Below are 22,661 nucleotides of genomic sequence, written 5' to 3' on the forward strand. Positions count from 1 at the left end.
TATTACATTACCCTAAGTAGAAATTCCATGTTCATGGATAGGAAGACTCAATACTGCCAAGCTGTCACTCCTTCCCAATTCAATCTATAGATTCAATGCAGTTCCAATAAAAATACCAGAAAATTATTTGTGGATATCAACAAAGTGATTTTGAAGTTTGTACAGAGGCAAAAGGCCCAGAATAACCAACATAATACTGAAGAAAAACAAAGTCAGAAGACTGGACATTTCCCAACTTCAAAACTTACTACAACACTGCAGCAACCAAGACACTATGCTACTGGTGAAAGAATAGACCAATACATCAATGGGAAGAATTGAGAGACCAGAAGTAAACTCACATAAATTCAGTCAACTGATCTCTGACAAAGGAGCAAAGGCAATACAGTGGAACAAAGATAGTCTTTTCAATAAATGGTAATGTAACAACTGGACTTTTACAAGCGGGGAAAAAAAAGAATCTAGACACAGATCTTACACTCTTCACAAAAAGTAACTCAAAATGGATCACAGACCTAAATGTAAAATAAATAAAATAAATGTAAAATAAATAAGGCTCCTAAAAGACAACATAAGAAAAATCCAGATGACCTTGGCTAGAACTTTTGATATATAACACCTAAAGTCACAAATTATGAAATAAATAATAGATAAGCTGGACTTCATCAAAATCACAGTTTATGCTCTATATAAGATAATGTCCAGATAAGTGAGAAGACAAGCCACAGACTGGGAGAGAATATTTGCAAAAGACACATCTGATAAAGAACAATTATCCAAGATATCAAAGAAGTTTTAAAACTCAACATTAAGAAAACAAACAACACTATTAACCAATAGGCAAAGACATTAACAGATACCTCGCCAAAGAAGATAAACAGATGGAAAACAAGCATATGAAAAAATGTTCTACTTCATATATCATTAGAGAAACAAACATTAAAACAAAAACAGGTTACCACTACACACCTATCGGAATGACCAAAATCTGGAACACTGACCACACCAGATACTGGCAAAGATGTGGCACAACAGGAACTCCTGTTCATGTCTAGTGGGAATACAAAATGGTATAGCCATTTTTGGAAGACAGTTTGGTATTCTTACAAAACTAAATGCACTTTTACCATACAGTCCAGCAACGGGGCTCCTTGGTATTTACCCAAAGTGGCTGAAAACTTATGTCTACACAAAAACCTGCACATGGATATTTATGGTAGCTGTATGCACAATTACCAAAACTTAGAAGTAACCGGGATGGTCTTCAGTAGGTGACTGGATAAAAAATCTAGTATATTCAGACAATGGAACATGATTCAGCACTAAAAAGGAATGAACTACTGAGCCATGACTGAGCCATGAAAAGACTTGGAGGAAACTTAAATGTGTATTACCAAGTGAAAGAGGCCAGTCTGAAAAGGCTATATACTGTATGATTCTAACTACAGCATTCTGGAAAAAGGCAAAACTATAAATTATTAAAAAGACCAGTGGTTACCAGGGGTTGGGTATTGGTAATAAGAGATAAATAGGTGGAAAAGGATTTTTACAGCAGTGAAAATATTCTATATGATTCCATAATGGTGGACACTTCCATTATACACTTGTCTACACCCACAGGATGTAAACACCAAGAGTGAATCCTAAAGTAAACTATGGACTTTGGATGATAACAATGTGTCAGTGTAGGTTCATCAATTGTAACACATCTGCCCTCTGTTGGAAATGTTGATCCTGAGGGAGGCTGTGTGTATTGTTGGTGGGGGGGCGGGTAGGGGATATATGGGAAATCTCTATTTTCTTCTTAATTTTGCAGTTAACCTTAAAGTGCTCTGAAAAGTTAAGTTGACAAAAATAATAGTGAAAAAATAAAAAACTCTAAAGCTAAAAATAAAAGGTGCTTATAATAAGGGAATAAGTAAGAGGGAAGAAAGGATAGGAGCTAGACTTCTTTGAATATGTCTCTTTTTGTAGATTTGATGTTGGAACCAGGAAATATTTTACATTATTATAAATAATATTACAATTTTAAAGGCAATCCCTAAAAGAAAGAGAAGTACAATTAAATAAACCTGTGTATCTGGTGGATAGCAAAACTACACAGAGAGGAACTATTCCAAATAACTTTAACTTTGTAATTTGACTGAACATCCCCAGTGGGATCTACTCTAAGGACCAAAAGGCCAGCAAACAAATCTTAAATTGTTTTCAGTAATTGTATTCTGGCCGTAGTGTTGTAATTATGTTTCTGAGGTTATTGTATGTATATTGTGGCATGAATTGAGTAAATGTTTATGTTGATATCATTGAGAACTAAGATTTTTCAGTGCAGCTGAAGGGAGTACTGATGTAAGATAAATAAAGTTAAGTAAAAAACAATAAGAATCCTTAGACCTGAATTTGAATAGAAAGTATCAGTATGAACTCATGATGAATTTTCTCTTAAAAAAGTACCTTTTCTAGTTCTGCCCATAGGAAAGGGCTAGGAACAATGATTAAGCCAATAGAAATGAGTACCGATAGTGCCCAGATTGTGGTTCTGAATATAATTTCTTACTGAAAAGAACTAGGGCTTTTTGGGAGAAATGGTTGGTTCTAGGTCTGACTCAGAAAGTGTATAATATGAACCTAAAATAGCTTTTTACACTAAAAATCAAGGAAGCTTCAAGGACTACTAAGTTCATCTGAAAATAAAGGAATCAACCAGAACAAATCTCCTCCGTGGCAAGAAATAGAATTTGGGGGGCATCTATAGGGATAATATCAGTGATTTCAAACATACCAAATATTCTTAAATCCATGAGTTCACAATAGCACTTAATAAGAAAAAATTATTAAGAATCTTTGAAGTATGTTGGAGGAGAACTATTACTTTGAAAACTTGTAAATAAAGGGAAAGAATCAAGCATTTGTCACTCCTTTCTTATAGAATGTGTACCTCAGGCTAACCAAACAATCCATGAAGGGAAGTTTCTGTTTATGGAAACATACTGGCTAATAAATAAAGAATGATGGGATCAGGATGTTACTATTGTACAATCCGTGATTAGTTTATGAATCTAAGAAATGGTTCTCAGGGGCCGACAACATTCCCAACTGATGGAAGTACCCAGTAGCACACATGAAGCAGTACTGGGGGAAAAAAAAAAAAAATCTAACCTGAATTTGATCAAATCTGTAGATCTAGCCACTAATTTATAAGAAATTGAGGGAAAGAGAAAGAAACATGCCGAATGACACCATAGGAGTATGAGCAGTAAATCCAGGCATGGGAAACTTCCATAAGATAAATGACCCTTGTGACAGGAAAAAAATGCAAGGAAGTAACCTTGAGAAACACAACAACTGATTGCAATGTGGGTCATTATTTGCATACTGATTCAAACAACAAACTTGAAACAATTAAGAGGCAGCTGGAAAAATGGGAACACTGATTAGAAATGTGATGAAAAAATTTGATTAAAAATTGATGATACTAACATTATTATGATGATTCTAAGTTATGATAATTTTATTGAAGCCTTTTTTAAAGAGTCCTTATCTTTTATAGGTTCATATTACAATACTTAGAGATAAAAACATGATGGAGTTAGGTATTTCTCTTTCCTGGTCAAATGGTCATTTCCTCCTTTCTAAAAATGCTTTAAGCAGTACTTTCTTCAGTGAATGTTGAGTGACCAATTATTTTTTATTTGTGTGTTGAAGTCTAAAAGTATCATAAAAGACCCTGGGTTCCAAGAAAAGTCTGTTTCCAACTCATCTTGAAATAATCATGTTAGCCAGAGAATTTATGCATAGGAGAGCTCTTATGAAGGGGAGAAAAATTTGTAATAAATATTATGTATAGGGTATCTGTGTGCGTGTGTGAGTGTATGTATATGTGGTTTTGTTAGGTTGTCTGTAAATTTGCAAATTTCCTTTATATATATATGTGTGTATATATATATATATATGAAAAATAAAGCTTAATTGTCCCAGAAAAAAAAATATTATGTATTAAATCCTCAAAGTCTCAAAACCCACAATTTTTCTTATAATAATGATAATTAAAAGGGATTGGGAAGTCATTTATATTTTCCCTCATTGGACTCACCAGTCTCCCGTTTGCATGTAAGCTTCCTTTCCTACATATTTTCATTGGCCCAATAAGCCCAGTGAATATATCTTTGGTGGGATCCACAGCAGAGTAATACATCTTAGATAGGCAGATGTGATCTTTGTAAGTGGGTCCCACTTCTTCGGGGACAGTCCATTCGTAGGTGAATGTTTGTTTGGGTGCTACATGTGAAGCTGGAGGAGGCACACCTGTGAGAAACGTCACATTGGAGAGGTTAAGTATGCTTTCTAATGTGGTCATTTGAGCCACCAAGTAGACCAGGTTTAGTACAAGACAACCCACTTCTCAGTTCCTTATTACGAATTAGAATGAAATCCTACTTGAATGGTGTCACTTGTGCTCCTGTGTCAGGTCACAGAGGGGTATGATTTCCTTCCGGAAGCCTCCTCTTAACCGGTCTGTGACTGGTGCCTGCTATGGTCTGAATGTTTGTGTCCTCCTAGAATTCACATATTGGAATCCTAATGCCCAATGAGATAGTCCTAGAAGGTGGGGCCTTTGGTGGATGCTTAAACCATGAAACTAGAGCCCCCCTAAATGGGATTAGTGCCCTTAAAGAGAGATCCCACAGAACTCCCTAGCCCCTGCTACCACATGGAAACACAGCAAGAAGTGTGAGACCCAGAAAAAGGTCCTCATCCAACCATGCTGGCCCCCTGATCTTGGACTTCCAGTTTCCAGAACTGTGAGAAATGAAGTCCTGTTGTTTATAAGCCACCCAGTCTGTGGAATTTAGATACAGCAGCCTGAACGGACTAAGACAGGGCTGCTCTCACAGCCCCTGATGATGTCCCCAGCACCTTTCATGCTAGGTTACGTGTATTTCCCCCACAAACAGAATGTAACCGCCCTGAAGGAAGCAGTGTCTCTATATTTCCTTTGCTAGAACAACACCTGAAAAGAGGGTATACTCCATACATGTTCTATTGAACAAAACTGAATTAAAAATAACTTCAGAACTAAAAGGTAACTGCAGATGATCCTGTTCAAATATCCTGATTTTATACTTGGGGAAACTGAGGCCAGAAGGACTGAATAACTTGCCCACAGTCACACTGCAAGAGGTGGAAAAGCACTCGCCTTCATTTGTCAGCCTGATATATAGAAATACCCAAATGCGCGCATAAAATGGAATGTTTGTATTATTAAAGTTATATTAAAATGCTTATAATGCTAAGGAAACAAACTCAGTATAAAAATACAATGACAAGTATTTATATACTATGAACTCAACTACATTCAAATATATATTATATGTACACAGATGAAAAAGTGGGGGCTTACATAAGAGTATCATAGTGGTTATCCATAGAACTATAGATAATATTTTTGGCTGTACTTTTTCTATTTTACAAATATTCGAATGAGCATCTAATCTTACAATTGCAAGAACATTTTTCAAATCTAAAAATCACCCAAACAGTACCCCAGAAATGTATAATTGATATAATCCCAGTAAGTTCCTACCAGCATTGTCAAAAATCATCCAATTAAGGCAGGACAAAATTCCATATACCAGTTAGAAATGGAAGGAGAAGAGGTTAATTTGCTTCCTGGCATGATGCCTAAGAATGATATATGAGCAGCTTCCTTGGAAGCTTCTGCCTTCAGTTTTTGCTGGGCAGTTTTCCCTGGTGGACCAGCACAGCAGGTTGTTAAATGTAGTTTGGTTACAGAATGTTGTACTCACTTTCACTCAGGGAGTTGTGAAGTGAAGTATAGTATGTGCCTTCGTTGTTCTTGCTGACCCTCACCCCAACTGGCTCAATACTGAGGGGATATGCTCCTTTGTTATGGAAAGTGACTCTGATGGTATCTCCCACCTCTGCCCAAATGACAGGACCTAGGGACAAAGAGAGCATTATTAGTCTTCCTTGGTATATAACAAACTCAATACGTAAGACAGTTGTTTACTTTGGCTTGTCCTCTGGCAGAAACTGCTGGCAGCAACATGTTATTTCTGGCAAATGGAACACCTGCTTTTTTGTTTTATTTTGTTTTGTTTTAAAGTCTGTTATCAACTTGACATGGTGAGGCTAGAAAGAGATAATAAAGGCTTTCTGATTTATCTTCAGGTTAAGGAAATTTGTTATAATTTTTATCCAAGTTGGTTCACCAGCTTTATACATCGACAAGAAATTATTACGTGTCTATACTCCTCATCCTAGCCTTCTGCTGGCCAGATGTGTGATATTTGTCCCAAGAGTCAGGGGACTGCTAGTTAAACCTTGACCACCCAAAGAGGGTAAGTTAAATTGTCTAGGATGTGAAGAGTAACATTTTTATGGATTTTATTTCACTAAAATTAATATTGTTACCAAATATGGAATAAAAACATATATAGTAGATATTTTATGTAATACATAACATAGTATTTATTGAGAGCTTCTCATGTGCTTTTCTGAGTGTTAATGTGCATTAACTCATTTAACCCTTACAGCATCTTTATGAGATAAGGACTGTTATTGTTAATTTTTAAAATTTATTTATTTAGGGCACCTGGGTGGCTCAGTGGGTTAAAGCCTCTGCCTTCGGCTCAGGTCATGATCCCAGGGTCCTGGGATCGAGCCCCGCATCGGGCTCTCTGCTCAGCAGGGAGCCTGCTTCCTCCTCTCTCTGCCTGCCTCTCTGCCTACTTGTGATCTCTCTCTGTCAAATAAATAAATAAAATCTTAAAAAAAAAAAGATTTATTTATTTATTTGAGAGATAGAGTGCGAACGCCTACCGGGGAGCAGAGGGAGCAAGAAAGTGAAGCCGATTCCCCGCTGAGTGCAGAGGTGGATGCGGGGCTCAAATCCCAGGACCCTGAGATCATGACCTGAGCTGAAACCAAGAGTCAGACACTTAACTGCCTGAACCACAAAGGTGGCCCAGGGCAGTTATTGTTATTATTGTTCCTGATGAGGGAGCAGGAGGCTGACTGAAGACAAAGCAAAAGCTGACACCTTGCACCCCCTCTCCATCCGCTCCCCCGCATATGTGTAGCATTCCTCAGGCACCCCTGACTGCCATAAACGATAAACAAATAGTTAACTTGCAGAGATCACAATCCTGCAGGACAGGAGTCTCCCTTGGCTTACAAATGTCCTAAATCTCACTAACAAAGATGATTGATAGCAGGATTGTGACATCCCACCAAGAATCTCCCAACTATCTTAATGTTAATGGCTGGCCTAAAGACAACAGTGATCAAGCCGCAAGGGCAAGGCCTCCGGTAGGCCTCCGATATCCTGGCACCTGGTAGGCCCTCTTTAGCATATGAAAGTTCCATTGAAGCCTCCCTTCCCCTTCCCTCCCCCCCAACCGCAGGGTACATAACCTGCCATCCCTCACAACCCGGGGCAGCAGCTCTTCCTGACCACGGTCCTGTCCCCGTGCTTTAATAAACCACCATTTTGCACCAAAGATGTCTCAAGAATTCTTTCTTGGTCATCGGCTCCGGACCTCAGCCCACCGAACCTCACCTAGGTTCTAGAACTCCATTCCCATTTTACACAAAGAGAGCAGGTAGAGCAAACAGTACTTTCAGAGGTCACACAGCTCATAGGCGAGGCATGAGGACAGTCTGAATTCAGACTGTGTGCTCACCCACTATATTCTGTCTGAAGGTTTGAGCAAAAACAGGTCTCTGGGTTGTGAACAAGGTTCTAAGACAGACTCTGCCTTTTTCATTAGTAGCCTGGACTTTAATTCTAGAGAATGTACTTTCAGTTAAAAATGAGGCTAATGGCTTTGTTAATTTATTTTATTTTTGTTGTTGTTGTTGTTGTCAATTTAAACCAAGTCATAAACACACATTTCTCTTTACCTTTTTTTAAAAGACTTTATATACTTATTTGAGAGAAAAATAGCAACAGAGAGCATGAGTGGGGAGGAAAGGGAGAAGCAGACACCCCACTGAGCAGAGAGCCCAAGGCGGGACTCAATCCCATGACCCTGGGATCATGACCTGAGCTGAAGACTAATCAACTGAGCCACCCAGGTGCCTCTCTCCTTACCTCTTGAAGGAAAAAAAAAAATCATCATTTGAAGTCAGCAGAGCTTTTAATGATGAAGATTTACTATTGGTAATTTACATTGGAAAAGTAATTAGCTGCTATCCCTTAATTATTTTTTTTTAAAGATTTTATTTATTTATCTGACAGACAGAGATCACAAGCAGGCAGAGAGGCAGGCAGAGAGAGAGAGAGGAGGAAGCAGGCTCCCTGTGGAGCAGAAAGCCCTATGTGGGGCTCGATCCCAGGACCCTGGGATCATGACCCGAGCCGAAGGCAGAGGCTTTAACCCACTGAGCCACCCAGGCGCCCCCTATCCCTTAATTATTAAATGATCATCCACATCCTTAGTTTATATGTAGAAATCACACTGTAGGTCCTGAAGTTTCTGCTCTTTCTGAGATTGGGTAGGTAGCCCAGGACAAGAGTACAACAGTCACAGATACTCTGCATCGACTCACCCAGGATGCCAAGATGTTCCTCTTCAGGGCCTCTCTTCTTTCGATTTATGAAGGAGGCATCTGTGTACTCACGATAAACCAGCTTTTTATAAGATCCTCCAATTCTTGTAGTGCCCTGTTCAAAAAATACCTCTGAAGCACTGCCAAAAGAAAAAGGGTTTAACACTGGAGTTGAGAGCAGAACAAAAAACAGGCATTCACATAGGAGAAATTGCAAAGCAAAATTATGACCAGTGCTCAGAGGCAATGCTTATTTATGATTTGCTAAATATTCAGACAGGGGACGCCTGGGTGGCTCAGTTGGTTAAGCAGCTGCCTTCGGCTCAGGTCATGATCCCAGCGTCCTGGGATAGAGTCCCACATCGGGCTCCTTGCTTGGCGGGGAGCCTGCTTCTCCCTCTGCCTCTGCCTGCCATTCTGTCCGCCTGTGCTCGCTCTCTCTCCCTCTCTCTCTGACAAAAAAAAAAAAAAAAAAAAAAAAATCTTTAAAAAAAAATTAAATATTCAGACAGAAGCGGCTGGTACTAGGCACCTCGTAGAAGGCTGTTCAATTAATGAGTGGGGTATCATGGTGTAGAGTTTTCATTTTTTTCAAGTGAAGTGGAAAATTTTAGGATGACCCACATCAACTCCTAATAGTCATTAACTGTTCTATAATGGAATCTTTAGAACAAGTTACAAAATGTTTAAAATTCAGTATCTACTGTTCATTACATATTAGCACAAGCCAGGTTCTTAGGAGCTTTAATTTATTATCTGAAACTCACACGATATGGCAACAAAGTTGGCATTATTCTCCCCTTCATTCTTGCAAATGAAGAAATTAAATTTCAGAAAGGCATCTGACTTGCCAGAGTCAACCCATTCCTCTCTTCTCCCATTTGATGAATGTATTAGACACCTGCTTTTTGCCAGGAAACTTGTTATGTGCTGATGGTATAACCAGAAGCAAGCTGGACCCACCCCTGTCCACAGGGACTTTATACGGATCAGAGAAGACAGACTATGAACCGATCAACATAATAACATGCAATAAGCACAAAGTGTTATGGAACATTCTCCTGGGCTTAAGGGAAGTGTTGGGAAGAGGCCCCAAAAACTTTCCAAAGAAAGTAATTTTTCAAAATGATCTAGAAGAGAGAGAGTCAAGTTAGAAAGATGAAATATATGTGGTGGGGAGAATGGGGTGGGTGTTTGCAAAGAAGCAACACACTGTTCAGAGGAAAGAGTGAATGCGGCATGTTTTATGAAATATGACTGGGGCACGGTGTACAGGGCAGGGCAAAAGAGAGAGAAAGAGGCCGATGAGAGAGAGTGAGACTTGGAGAGATAAGGAGTGGGTAACAGGACCCAGTTAAAGTTTCAGTACTCCATCCCAGAGCAGTGGGAAAGCTCTGAAAGATGTGAGCATCCAGAAGTAGTATTTTAAGAGAATCCCTCGGGTGGGGGAAAAGTAGACAACTGTTGGAGACATTTAGGATACACCGAGGCAGTACATAATGAAGAGAGAAGGAAGGAGTGGTGACGTGGGGAGTCAGGGATGGTGCTCAGGTTTCAGGCTTGACTGAGGGATGCACAGTGATTGATACTATTTACACAGAGAAGGAAGCTCAGACATACGGGGAAGACAATAGGTTCAGATTGGACATACTGATTTGAAGGGACCTCATCCAAGTGGGGTATCTTTTAAACAATTTTATATATATATTTTTTTTAAAGATTTTATTTATTTGTCAGAGAGAGAGGAGAGTGAGCGAGCACAGGCAGACAGAATGGCAGGCAGAGGCAGAGGGAGAAGCAGGCTCCCCGCCAAGCAAGGAGCCCGATGTGGGACTCTATCCCAGGACGCTGGGATCATGACCTGAGCCGAAGGCAGCTGCTCAACCAACTGAGCCACCCAGGCGTCCCTTTTTAAACAATTTTAAATGCAAATCTACAATTTACAAGATGCAGCTTTGGAGTCATTGCATCTGGATATCAGTGTAGACTGGGACCTAAACATCTGCTTCAGGAATCACAGACCTGGGTGGAGGCAGGCCTGGCCACAGACATGGCGTGTGTCATTGAGTAAGCTACTTAACCTTTCCAAGGAGCTGGGGGGCAAATAAAGCTCCCCTTAGGAGGTGATGTTTGAGCAGGGACTTGAAGCAGGGGTGTGGCATAATCTCATCAACATTTTGGAAAGCTTACTTTGGGTGCTTTATAGAGAATGGATAGTAGGAAAGGAAGTCTAAGCAGAAGAACGGAGGCTGTGGAAGTCATTAGACATAGACAGTAGTTTCTGTGAATCTAAGGATACTGTCAAGAGAGTAAAAAGAAAACCTATAGAGTGGGAGAAAATATTTGCAAACCATATATCTGGTAAGAGGTTAATATCCAAAATATGTAAGGAAGTCATAGGCTTTAACAACCACTACCAACAAGAACAAAAACAAACAACCCAATTCAACAATGGGACTTGAGGACTTAAACAGATGTTTCTCTGAATGACCAACAAGAACATGAAAAGATGTTCAACTTTACTAATTATCAGTAAAATACAAGTCAAAACCACAATAAGATACAACTTCACACCCAATAAGATGCCTATTATAAAAAAAATGTGAAATAAATATTGGCAAGGAAGTGGAGAAATTGGAGCTCTTGTACATTACTGGGGGGAATGTAAACTGGTACAGCCACTATAGAAAGCAATATGGCTGTTCCTCAAAAAATTAAAAATGCAATTGTCATATGATTGAGCAATTCCATTCCTGGGATGTACACAAAAGAATTGAAAGCAGAGATGTAAGCAATGCTCATCCTTCCATGTTCATAGTTGCATTATTCACAATAGCCAAAAATGGAAACAACCCAAATTTTCATCAACAGACAGATGGATAAATAAAATGTGATACATGTGTACAATGGAATATTACTGAGCCTTGAAGAAGAACAAAGGCTACAACATGGATGAACCATGAAAACATTATGCTAAGTGAAATAAGCCAGACAAAAAAGGACAAAAACTCTATTATCCCACTTGTATTAAGTGCCCAGAATAGGCAAATTCACAGAGATAGGAAGTGGAAGTTATCAGGGATTGGAAAGCTATTATTTGATGGATACAGTCTTTCTATTCGGAATGATGGCAAAGTTCTAGAAATGGATAGTGTGGATGATGGTACAATTCTGTGAACATACTTAATACTGTCGGATTGCACAACGCTGTATTTTCTCTTATTTAAAAAAAATTAGTTAATTAGCTAATTAATTAACTAATTTTTATTTGACTTCAATTAGCCAAAGTATAGCACTGTATTTTCATGAAAGGAAAGCTAATGCATTGATCAGTCTAATTATACTCAGTATTTTCTGAGGAATTTGTTAAGCATCTGATAATTTTTAAAATCGTTTTCTTTCATGAACTCAAAAGTCATATTTCTAAAGGGAGACTCATACCAAACACTTTAATAAATATTTAGCAGTGTAGTTACTCAGTTTCAGGTACCAATTATAATGTTAATTCCTGATTCCATCTTTTGTGGATCTTTCTTTCTCTTTCTTTCTTTCTTTCTTTCTCTCTTTCTTTCTACTTTCTTTCTTTCTTTCGAGTCCTATTTTGAAATAATAGTCTTTTTCCTGAATTACCTTCCAGGGGCTGTTAAGTTTTCTTTGGTGAAGATGTCTATTCCAGAAGGTGCATAGTTCCAGACTATTTCCTCAGCAGCGATGTAGTAATGTCTAACATGTTTCCCGCGAATATTGTCCTCTGATGAAGGCTTGTTACAGTCTTGTACCTGGAAAAAGGCCTGGAGACCAGCTGAAAGCCACATGGAAGGAGACATTGGTTAATGGAGCCAATGGTTTTTCCCTCCTATTGCCTTGTAAACACTGCCGGTGAAATAACAGATGGGAATTGAAGAAATAGACAGCTAGAAACAATACTAAAAATTAGAGTAAACTGCAGTAACTAAATTACTGGTGGAAAATTCAAGCAGTAAAACTTCTCTGTATGGCACAGAAGAGAGATATTAAACACTAGTATTTTAAAAAATACGGTACCAATCTTTGTGGTTTCACTTGGGAGGTCTTTTGGTGAGAAAAAAGGGACACATTAATAGATAATTAACGAAGAGAGGTTTGGCCTAGCTTCATATTTTAAGGGCCAAAGTGGAGTGAAGGAGGAGGAATAGAACGAGCATATATGATTATTGTTCTCAGACAAAATCAAAATGGTTATGCACCCAGTGTGTGGGTCTTCTGAGGCCAAGGTCATATTTAATAGGTGAGGTTATGTCTGAAGGTCAGAGTTAACATACCAAAAAGACCCAGATTAAAGTTAATTTCTTCAGTAGATCAATATTACAAACTAGTATATTTTTTTTTAAGAACTAAGAATGTTCTTATATTGAAGAGATAGAGGAGGAATTTAGCTAGTTAAACCAAGGAACAGCTGGACTCAAAGAACAAAGTTGGTTATATTTGATAGAACCAAGAAAAAAAAAAGCTATCTTTCAGCACCACATGCAAATCTTCTGGCGTTTACGATAATGTGTATTTTACAAAGCTGAGAAGTTATATAGAGAATTATACTTTTAGGACAGGAGTACACAATCAGAACCAGTTGTTATTTCCCCCAAATTAGTATGCTTTCACATTTCAGTACTTTATAAAATTCCAGTCTTTCAGTCCTTTTTATTACATTATGATGCATACTGTCATAGGAATGAAATTACGTTACCAGTTCAAGGTTCAGATTATTCCTGATTCCCCATCATTACCTCATTAGTGGTGTAACTGAGACATGATGCTATTTCAGCTGACAGCTCATTTTGGGTAAAGATGCCTTACCTTTCAGGTGGTTAAGATTCTGACAGCTAAGCATCCATTCTCCAGGATTCTGGGCCACCATGAACGCTTCGAAGAGGGTAGCAGGAAAAAGATTGACTGTATCAATTCGGTAGTTCTTATTAGTCAACACCTGGCCGTGGAAGAAGGCTGCATGCACATCCACTTCATTACCCATACCAAAAAGGTACCATCTGACTCTGTCCTCTGCACACATGGAGAGTCCCGGGAGACTTCCAAAAACGTGTCCATTCACAGCTGTAAGCCAAGAACAGAGATTGTGACTCACAGACATTGGTGCCTGGGACAGTAATAGTCATCTCTATAGAAACAGAATGAATTTGGGATGGAAAATACATGACATATATCTTGCTGCTATTCCTCCCTCCTGTACCCACATCAGACATCGCTAATCAATCACAACGCTCTTATTTTAGACCTGAATTCAGCCTCAGGAATTTTGTCAACACAGCATTAGCGGATGAACACAACACTGAAGATGAAACCCGTTTTCTTTCTCCGTTAGGAGCTATCCTCATTAGTATGTGTATTTATAAATACAAATATGTGCTTATATTCATACATACATACAAAATGTCTACACATAAATTTTTAAAAAGACTGAAGCTTATTTAGTAATCAATCATGTATCATGTTGATAGGGGTAATATGAATGACTTTAATGTTTTCTTTCTGCTTATCAGAACTCTGCCAATTTTCTACAGTGAATATGAATTACTTGTGTAATAACGCGGGGAAAGCTTTTTTCTTTTCTTTTCTTTTTTTAAAAGATTGGCAGAAAAAATTAGAAGAGATGTGGAGGAGGAAAGAAGAAATGCAGGGGAAGGATTGTAGGGATCAGTACCAGAGACACAAAGCCCTAAAAGTCCAAAGGCACGGTGATGTAAAGCCTTTTGAAGAAATTTAGGATCACTATTCAAACTCTGTGGTCCTAGAAGTAAGGTGAAAATTGGTTCTCAGTAGCACCATGAATTATACAACAGAGGTACAACCAGACTGACCCAGACTAGATGTTTGAATATCTTTTTCTAACATCTATTTTTGATTAGTGCAGAACAGAGACAGGATTGAAGTATAGAAAGAGGACCTTCTAGCCAGAAATAAGCAAAAGTTGGTGAAAAGATTCTGTACTTCGTTAGTCAGTTATTTTTTTGCTTTGGTATTTACTTTTTGTATTATCGATTTAAGTAAAGATTATTTTGAAGAAGCTAAACACGAACAAAATCTATACTTCTTGGTCTTGTTGATGTTAAGAGAAGTGATTTTTTTAATGCAAATTCTGAGTGATAGAAAACTTTACTAAGCTCATTATTTTGTGTCTGGGGGCACAATTAAGAACTAAGGAGAAACCTAGGCAGTAAACAAAGCATTTCTAGAAGAAATAAAGTGATTTAAAAGTTAGAAAAAGGGCGCCTGGGTGGCTCAGTGGGTTAAGCCGCTGCCGTTGGCTCAGGTCATGATCCCGGTGTCCTGGGATCGAGTCCCACATCCGGCTCCTTGCTCAGCGGGGAGCCTGCTTCTCTCTATGCCTTTCCCTAACACTTCACCTGCTTGTGCACTCTCTCTCTCTCTCTCTGACAAATAAATAAATAAAATCTTTAAAAAAAATTTTAAAAAAATTAAAAAAAATAAAAGTTAGAAAAAAAATGATGCAGATGAAAAATGTATGAGTAAAAGAAATACCTTGTAGAAGTAGTGGTTTGAACTATTTTCCTAAATACAGTTCAATGCTTTATAAGTATAATTTTTTTTTAAGATTTTATTTATTTCTTTGATGGACAGAGATCACAAGTAGGCAGAGAGGCAGGCAGAGAGAGAGAACGGAGGAAGCAGGCTCCCTGCTGAGGAGAGAGCCCGACGCGGGGCTCGATCCCAGGAACCTGGGATCATGACCTGAGCCGAAGGCAGAGGCTTTAACCCACTGAGCCACCCAGGCGCCCCTATAAGTATAATTTTAAGCATTTAGTTTAATAATTTTAGGCTGCCTCAAATAACTTTTGGGATGAGCTTGGAGGTTAAACAAATATATAAATAAATATAACATGCATATACATTAAACCATAATTGATGATGTTTTCTACTTATTAGTTTGGGAATAATTTGGTGTATCCAGTTTTACTAGGCACAGAGTTTTGATTTGATCTGTTTAGCCGAATATGGAGTTGCACATTTAATATGCCTTCTTATCAAGGCCAAACTAGAAACTCACTACTTAGTGATGTCTGGGTGGCTCAGTTTGTTAAGCATCTCTCTTCATATCAGGTCATGATCCTAGGGTCTTGGGATCAAGGCCTGCATCAGGCTGCTTGCTCAATAGACAGCCTGCTTCTCTCTCTGCCTGCTGCTTCCCCTGCTTGTGTTCTCTCTTTCTCTCTCTCTGACAAGTAAATAAGTAAAAATCTTAAAAAAAAAAATAAAGAAGCACACTACTTATTCATGTGAAGGATAAACCTAGCAGACCTAATAGATCAAGAAAAATAAGACCAAAATTAACACATCTTCTATAATCTTACAATACATCCTGTTACTCTCCTGGAAGTCTTCATCATCTTTGTCAACTTTCTCTGGTTCAGAGCAATAGGTTTTAATGTTGTCATCTAGGTACCAGCTGAGATTTTCATCCACCACAGAAAACATCACCACAAATTCTTGGTCAATATTTTTTTCTTTTTCATTATCCAGAGAATCTGAAGAAGTGAAAATTACTATTTTAGTAGAAGTTAATCTTTAACATGTATTTTTAGCAGGTGATTTATAGCTTTAAAGATTTATTTTTCATATAAAGCACAAATCTGGATTAGTCACTTCTGTTTTACAAACCTGAAAACACCAGGAAATTTTATGGTCAGTGTCCAGGGCTTGGAGATCCTCATATATCTGAATATCCACTGACCACATAATTATTCAATACTCTTTGGCAGATGTGAAGGATGGAATTTAAAGTATATGTTCTGGTCTCATAAGCTGAGACAGTAAGTCTTTGCAGGTAACTCATTATCCCAGTAAGAATTAGATTTCAAGCTCTTGAATTATGTCATCTTTGTCATGATGCTAGAAATAGATACTGTGATCCTGTATTGACCAACACAGTACAGACAGCTACAGACCTATCACCACGGAGTGCTGCTAAGGGGGTCACTTTCAGTAAAGTCATACATCTCTTCAACACCACTGTTGGAAATTACATAGAGCAAAACCTATCTTCCAGGAAAGCATGTTTCTTACTGTTTAGCAATGTGTGTGAATGCTTGTTCCATTTATCCCTTCTTTTTTTCCTGTCTTTTTTTGCTGTTTCTTTCCTTTTTTTCTGGATTCACCCCCCACTCAACCTTACCTACTCAATCGTAACACAGAAAAGTTGACTTATAGTTAAAAAAACAAACTGCCCTGTCTCTTGCCTTTTGGTCATACATTGTGATCAACAATGGAAAAAATGTACCTTTTTTACAGATTATTAAAGGTCCGATGAGTCCTGAGGCAATATCTTTTGGAGCATCAATGTGGGAATGGTAAATCCTGGTCACACAATTGCTATCTTCCTCACCAGGACTCTGGTCTTGGGTGGCATCCAATACGTATGTGTACTGCTCGCCTGGATACACTTTGTCATCTGCTTTGTGAAAATCTGTCGTATTGTCAGGATAGATGGCCCCTGGGAAGCAATATGCGATAAAGTTACAACATGAATGTATTTGAACTTAAATGAGAGAATAGATGCTCCATTAATTTTTTCAGCAAACATTTATACAATTTCTAGAATGTGCCCTCTTGGGGATGTAATGATATCCTGTTTGGACACAGAGGAGTGAAGGAGTGAGAGGCTAATGACTAAGGGGTCTGGAAGCTTCACAGAAAATTTGGTCATTATTATTTTTTATACTTACTGAATCTTAAGGGAGTAGTAATAGAGAATAGTGACTTTTGGTTTGCAATTTAAAGAACCACTTTTGTTTTGGGGTCATGGTATGGAAGCATGAGCAAAATGACTACTCTCTATTATAATTTGGAACATCTTGTATGATATCAAATTTTTGCCCATGAAGTAACTATAGATTTTTAAAAATTTTGTACTTTAAATTTTGGAAATTTCCAGAAACATGTAAAAGCTGAGAAAATAGTATAATAAACTTCCACGTACCTGTCAGTTGAACTTTAACAATGATAACTCAAGGCCAATCCTGTTTCATCTATACCCTCACTTACTCTTATCTCCATCACCATCGAATTATTCTAAAGCAAATTCCAGGCATCATATAATTTCACTCATAAATACTTGAATATGTACCTCTAAAGGATAAGAGCTCTTTTTTCTTTTCACAGAAACAATATAACTACCATAACTTAAAAATGAGTAATGCCCTAATATACCATTAAATCATAAAAAAAGAAATAAGATGGCAGTCAACCTCCATGTTAAGAACATATTTGTTTGTTTCAGAAGAAGAAACAAAGATATATGGTCAAAACAATCACCTTCTAAAGCAATACCTCTTTAAAAAATTAATAATTAAAAAAAATCTAATTTTATCTTCATTTCTAGACTGAATCCTTGTAATTCCAGTTAGCATGGCCTCCACATTTTCACTTATGATAATATCTGATGTTCATTGAGTTATTACTATGTACTATTATTGTCCCTATTTTATATATGAGGACATTGAAGCACAGAGAATTTAAAAGAATTTAAGAACTTGCCTAAGATCACTCAGCCAATAAAAGTCAAGGCTGCATGCACTTGAAACTTGGTCTATTACTTTCAGAGCCCTTGCTCTTATCCACGACAAAACACCACCTCTTTCACTCATCATTACCATCATCGAGAACTAAAAATGAGTTTATCCCAAGTTAGGTTGGGATGGGACAATGGCCACAGTATGTTCACACGTAGGAACTTCAGAGGTGAGACAATTCCTCTTTCAAGTCCTGTTTCCTCCCTCTGGATGTTTGCCTTTTCTAGGCCTTAAGGCCCATTGCCTAGTTCTCTCATTCTCTTTGGCTGGGAGGGAAGTCCTCATTCTCACTGACTCACTCATTCTATCAGTCTGCCCAGAAGTCCCCTTATGTTCACACTTGAAAAAGCAAGCGCAATCGAGGGAAACAGCATTATTATGATGAACCAAAATACTTGTTAATAAAATCACTTAAAGCTAAATGACACAGTGATAGGTCTTATCCAGGAGGGGAAGCCATAATCTTACAAGTTAAAAAAGTGCTCCTACTGAGAAGCTAGAGGAAATTCCAGCTTGAGTATGAGCTGAACTTACCCTCATGTTCCTTACGGTACGTTATTCCATGAGGATGAAAAGTGTAGGGCCTAGAGGCAAAGTTTTTTAAGTGTACATAAACATTATCTCCAGTTTCAGCTTTGATAATAGGGCCTAAAAACCCTAGCCAGATGGGTTTTTCTAAAACCGTTGTAAAGGTTTTGTCTGTGTACTGAAGATAAAGAGCCTTCTTATAGATCCTTCCAATTCTATTTGGGCCATTTTGAAGATAGACATCGGAATGCTCCCTGCAAAGGAAAAGAAGACAACTCTATCAGAAGCCATCATTTCAGGGGATAATGTTATAATTATAACATCTCATGTGATTAAAGAGAAATTAATAACCACATCACATGAAATGTTTGCCTATTGTTGTATGGATGCTTCCAAAAAATGGAGAGGAGAGAGGGTACTCATCCTGTTATTTTAACTGTGAGGCCTCCCACCTCAGGTGTGTAACAGAGAATCATGTGTGAAGGCACCATAAAATATGGTATATCTTACCAGAGTATTTTTCTACAGGATTTTTATGTTAAAACCCAGAGGCGTTATGAAAAAGAATACAAAAGTAAAGTGAAATATTAAGATAAAGCAGTTAAGAGTTTACTCACGGTATACCTCTTTCAGCTACTAGAAAAAAAAATGAGTTTATAAGCAGTTAATCTGGATATTTGAGACTTTCGTGTGTGCATATGTTTTTTTTTCCTATATAAATAAAATTTATGATGCTAAATTAGTTTTATTTATATTTGTATTTCTTTTAACATCACTAAACCAAGACTGGAATTGATGCATGCAATATGAGTGGGTTTTAAAATTACCTTTGGGGGCACCTGGGTGGCTCAGTGGGTTAAGCCTCTGCCTTCAGCTCAGGTCATGATCTCAGGGTCCTGGGATCAAGCCCCGCATCGGGCTCTCTGCTCAGCAGTGAGCCCGCTTCCTCCTCTCTCTGACTGCCTCTCTGCCTACTTGTGATCTCTCTCTCTCTCTGTCAAATAAATAAATAAAATCTTTAAAAAAATAATAAAATTACCTTTGGATTCAAATTATCCTTATGTTCTTTTAATTCCTTACTACTGAAAATACGTGAAAACTGAATATTTACATTCTGCTTAGTGGCTGATTCATAGTTGCTCAAAACTCTTCTAAAAATATTAGCAAATTAAATTATAACTGAGCAGGAAGAGGAGGAGAAAGAAAGACAAGAAAGGAAAAGAAAGTGAGTTTGGTATTCCAACTTTAAAGTGATGCTTATGTTGTCCTTAACAGAAGGCTCTGGATCGATCAGGGAGATTGATTAGTGTTACCCATTGAGGAGGACGCACTTAAAACCTGGACTTGGGCAAGCCCTGCCACAAATAGATCTCCTCCAGGAGAATAAAAACTGCTAACACTCAGGCTAATGATCTGAGGTTTGTGTTTCTTCCTATGAGTGTGTGTGTGTGTGTGTGTGTGTGTGTGTATGTGTGTGTGTGTCTTGCCAACATTCACCACAGTGACCTTTGATTCTTATGGTTTCTACTCAACCCCGGTGGAGCCGGAAGTCTGGATGGAGAATAAACTTCCTCTTATTTCCACAGCTGTAAGCTCATCGGAGAGAGTGAGAGAGAAGTTTCCTTCTTTTCTTCAGGACAAGAGGAGGGCTTGTCTGGGAGCTCTGGACTACTGTTGCTGCAGAGTTTAAAGGCCTAGTTGTTAAAAATTCTAGGGTTGCAGCCTAATATTTCTTTTCTTTTTCTTTTTTTAAAAATTTATTTGACAGACAGAGATCACAAGTAGGCAGAGAGGCAGGCAGAGAGAGAGGAGGACGCAGGCTCCCTGCTGATCACAGCGCCCCATGCGGGGCTCGATCCCAGGACCCTGAAATCATGACCTGAGCTGAAAGCAGAGGCTTTAACCCACTGAGCCACCCAGGCGCCCCGCAGCCTAATATTTCTTAAGTTTTGATGTGCTTGGGGATCTACTGAAGACCTTGATGGAAGGCAAACTCCTGAGCCCCAGAGCCATTGTTTCCGATGGTGCGCATCTGGGCAGGGGCTCAGGCATTCATAGTTACTAAGAAACACCCCCGTGTGTTGTGTTGCAGGCATTCAGCACTGGGCCATGGGTAACCTGAATATCGAAGACTCCAAAGTGAAGGGGAAGAGAGCTGCCCAATCCCAGACGCAGTGGGATTTCTTGGGAGGGCAAGACAGAAAAGTGGCAGGCTCTGTTTCCGGAGCCTACCGTGGTAGTGGGCAGGCCAGTGGTATAGTTGCATGAGGACGTCTGAGTACATCTGAGAACAGAAGCCAGTGAGCAGAGCTGCTTGGCAGAGTTTCCGGGGGCTGAGCTCGGGCAGCAGCAGGTGCTGAAAACAGCAGAGCACCATGCCTTGGATTGACCAGAGGACTCTGATGACGAGAAGTATCTCATCCTTGTCACCGTATAACGACGACGCCGTATCTCCCAGATTGCGGGAACTGCGGGATTCTCAAATTGCTCACTGAGAAATGAACCCTTTTTGATGGGAAGGGGGCCAAGCTGGGCATTAGAAAACAAAGAAGTGACCTCTTTTGCTGCGTTTCTCCTAATTGTTTTCATTTTCTAATTGTTTGAGTTTCCATTTCATTAGAATAAAATAGAAAAACGAATTCAGGAAGGCTCAGAGGGATTTCGAGAACATCAAAATGCATGGGAAAACAGCAAGACAGAGGGGGCGAATTCTTCCTCTAACACTGCAGCATTAGCATGAACGGGGCAGTCCTCATAAGCAGATGTTTTAACAACCAAAATTCTGAGGCACTGCAGGCTACTGAGATTAAAAGCAGATTCATCCAGTAGGGACTGCTGTGAGAAGGTTCATGAGTACGATTTCCGTGAGGCACACAGCGAGAGCACGGCTCACAGTGCAGAGATGGAGCTCCTCTCTGGTTGCCCCAGCAGGCCCTGGCACACTCAGTCCTACACAAGCCCGTCCAGGTCTGAGGTAAACTTTCTCCAGTGTCTCCTAGTGGTAGGAAATCGGTCCTGATGATATTTAGATTCAGATTCTAATCCGTGTTCTAAAATGCCCTCTTGATTCACATTTACGTAGGCCCTCAAATTCTTAGGGCTTCACTCAAATACACTGTGTACTTGTATTTTCTGAGCGTGACTCTGAAACACGTGAGAACATGTCACATCCCATTTCAATAAAATGCAGTGGGTTTTGTCGGAATGCCTTTGTTGCATGGAAGTTCCCCTGTATTAATCACCTCCTGATACAGGAGGAGCATGGCCTAAGCCTTGGGATTCACTCTTTGTACCCAGAGATTTGGGGGAGGCAAAAACTGCTTTTGAACTAATTGATCAGAAGTTATAACATTTTCAGGGTTTTTGACATTTGGAATTCCTTTTATATACACAGCAATATGTGAAATATGTTTCCCATCTTTTCTTTTTTAATAAAATTAACTTAACCAAATTGGGAAATATTTCATGTCATATGATATGATATTCTGAGGGAGGTCTATTTGATTATGTTCTGTCTCCAAAGGAACATCAAAGGATCATTAGAAGATGTCTATTTAATTTCAAGAGCACAGCTTGGGGACAAGGGTCAGTTACTAGAAGCTTGCAGGAAGTTTGCCAGTCAGATATTCAGTCAAAATAATCCATTATAGTTGATCTTTGAACCAGATAATTCATATTAATTGTAGTTCTTCCTGTTGACAATTTGAATAGGCTCTTTTTTACTCATTACAATAGATACTACCTCCCTGTCAGTAATCACATCCTTCTTTTTTATCCCCCCAGCTTCTAGAATCCTATAACCAACACAATTTCTGGTAGATTCACACTCAGAAGTGAGTTTTTAATGGTAGTGGAATTTAAAAAAATTTTTATACTGCCTTAGTAAGATGATAATAATGCTACATCCTTCCATAAATTCAGGATACACTTGAATGGTCTTGGTTTATGTTTAGGCATAAGTACTAAAATGTGGGTAAT

General features: G+C 38.7%; 1 protein-coding gene across 3 annotated transcripts in view; it reads right to left on the reverse strand.

The window, feature by feature from the left end:
* CP (ceruloplasmin) overlaps window positions 1-22,661 on the reverse strand; it is a 59,372-nt gene that overhangs the window by 32,547 nt on the left and 4,164 nt on the right. For all 3 annotated transcript variants that reach the window (XM_047727498.1, XM_047727504.1, XM_047727513.1), the window contains exons 2-9: window positions 18,690-18,937; window positions 16,865-17,077; window positions 15,939-16,112; window positions 13,408-13,662; window positions 12,205-12,376; window positions 8,575-8,714; window positions 5,808-5,960; window positions 4,094-4,305 (exon numbers count right to left, since the gene is read on the reverse strand). In XM_047727498.1, the coding sequence (XP_047583454.1) occupies window positions 4,094-4,305; window positions 5,808-5,960; window positions 8,575-8,714; window positions 12,205-12,376; window positions 13,408-13,662; window positions 15,939-16,112; window positions 16,865-17,077; window positions 18,690-18,937 (1,567 nt within the window). The remainder of the gene's footprint in view (window positions 1-4,093; window positions 4,306-5,807; window positions 5,961-8,574; window positions 8,715-12,204; window positions 12,377-13,407; window positions 13,663-15,938; window positions 16,113-16,864; window positions 17,078-18,689; window positions 18,938-22,661) is intronic.

Source organism: Lutra lutra, chromosome 1, assembly GCF_902655055.1.
Source record: "Lutra lutra chromosome 1, mLutLut1.2, whole genome shotgun sequence".
Classification (NCBI taxonomy): Eukaryota; Metazoa; Chordata; class Mammalia; order Carnivora; family Mustelidae; genus Lutra; species Lutra lutra.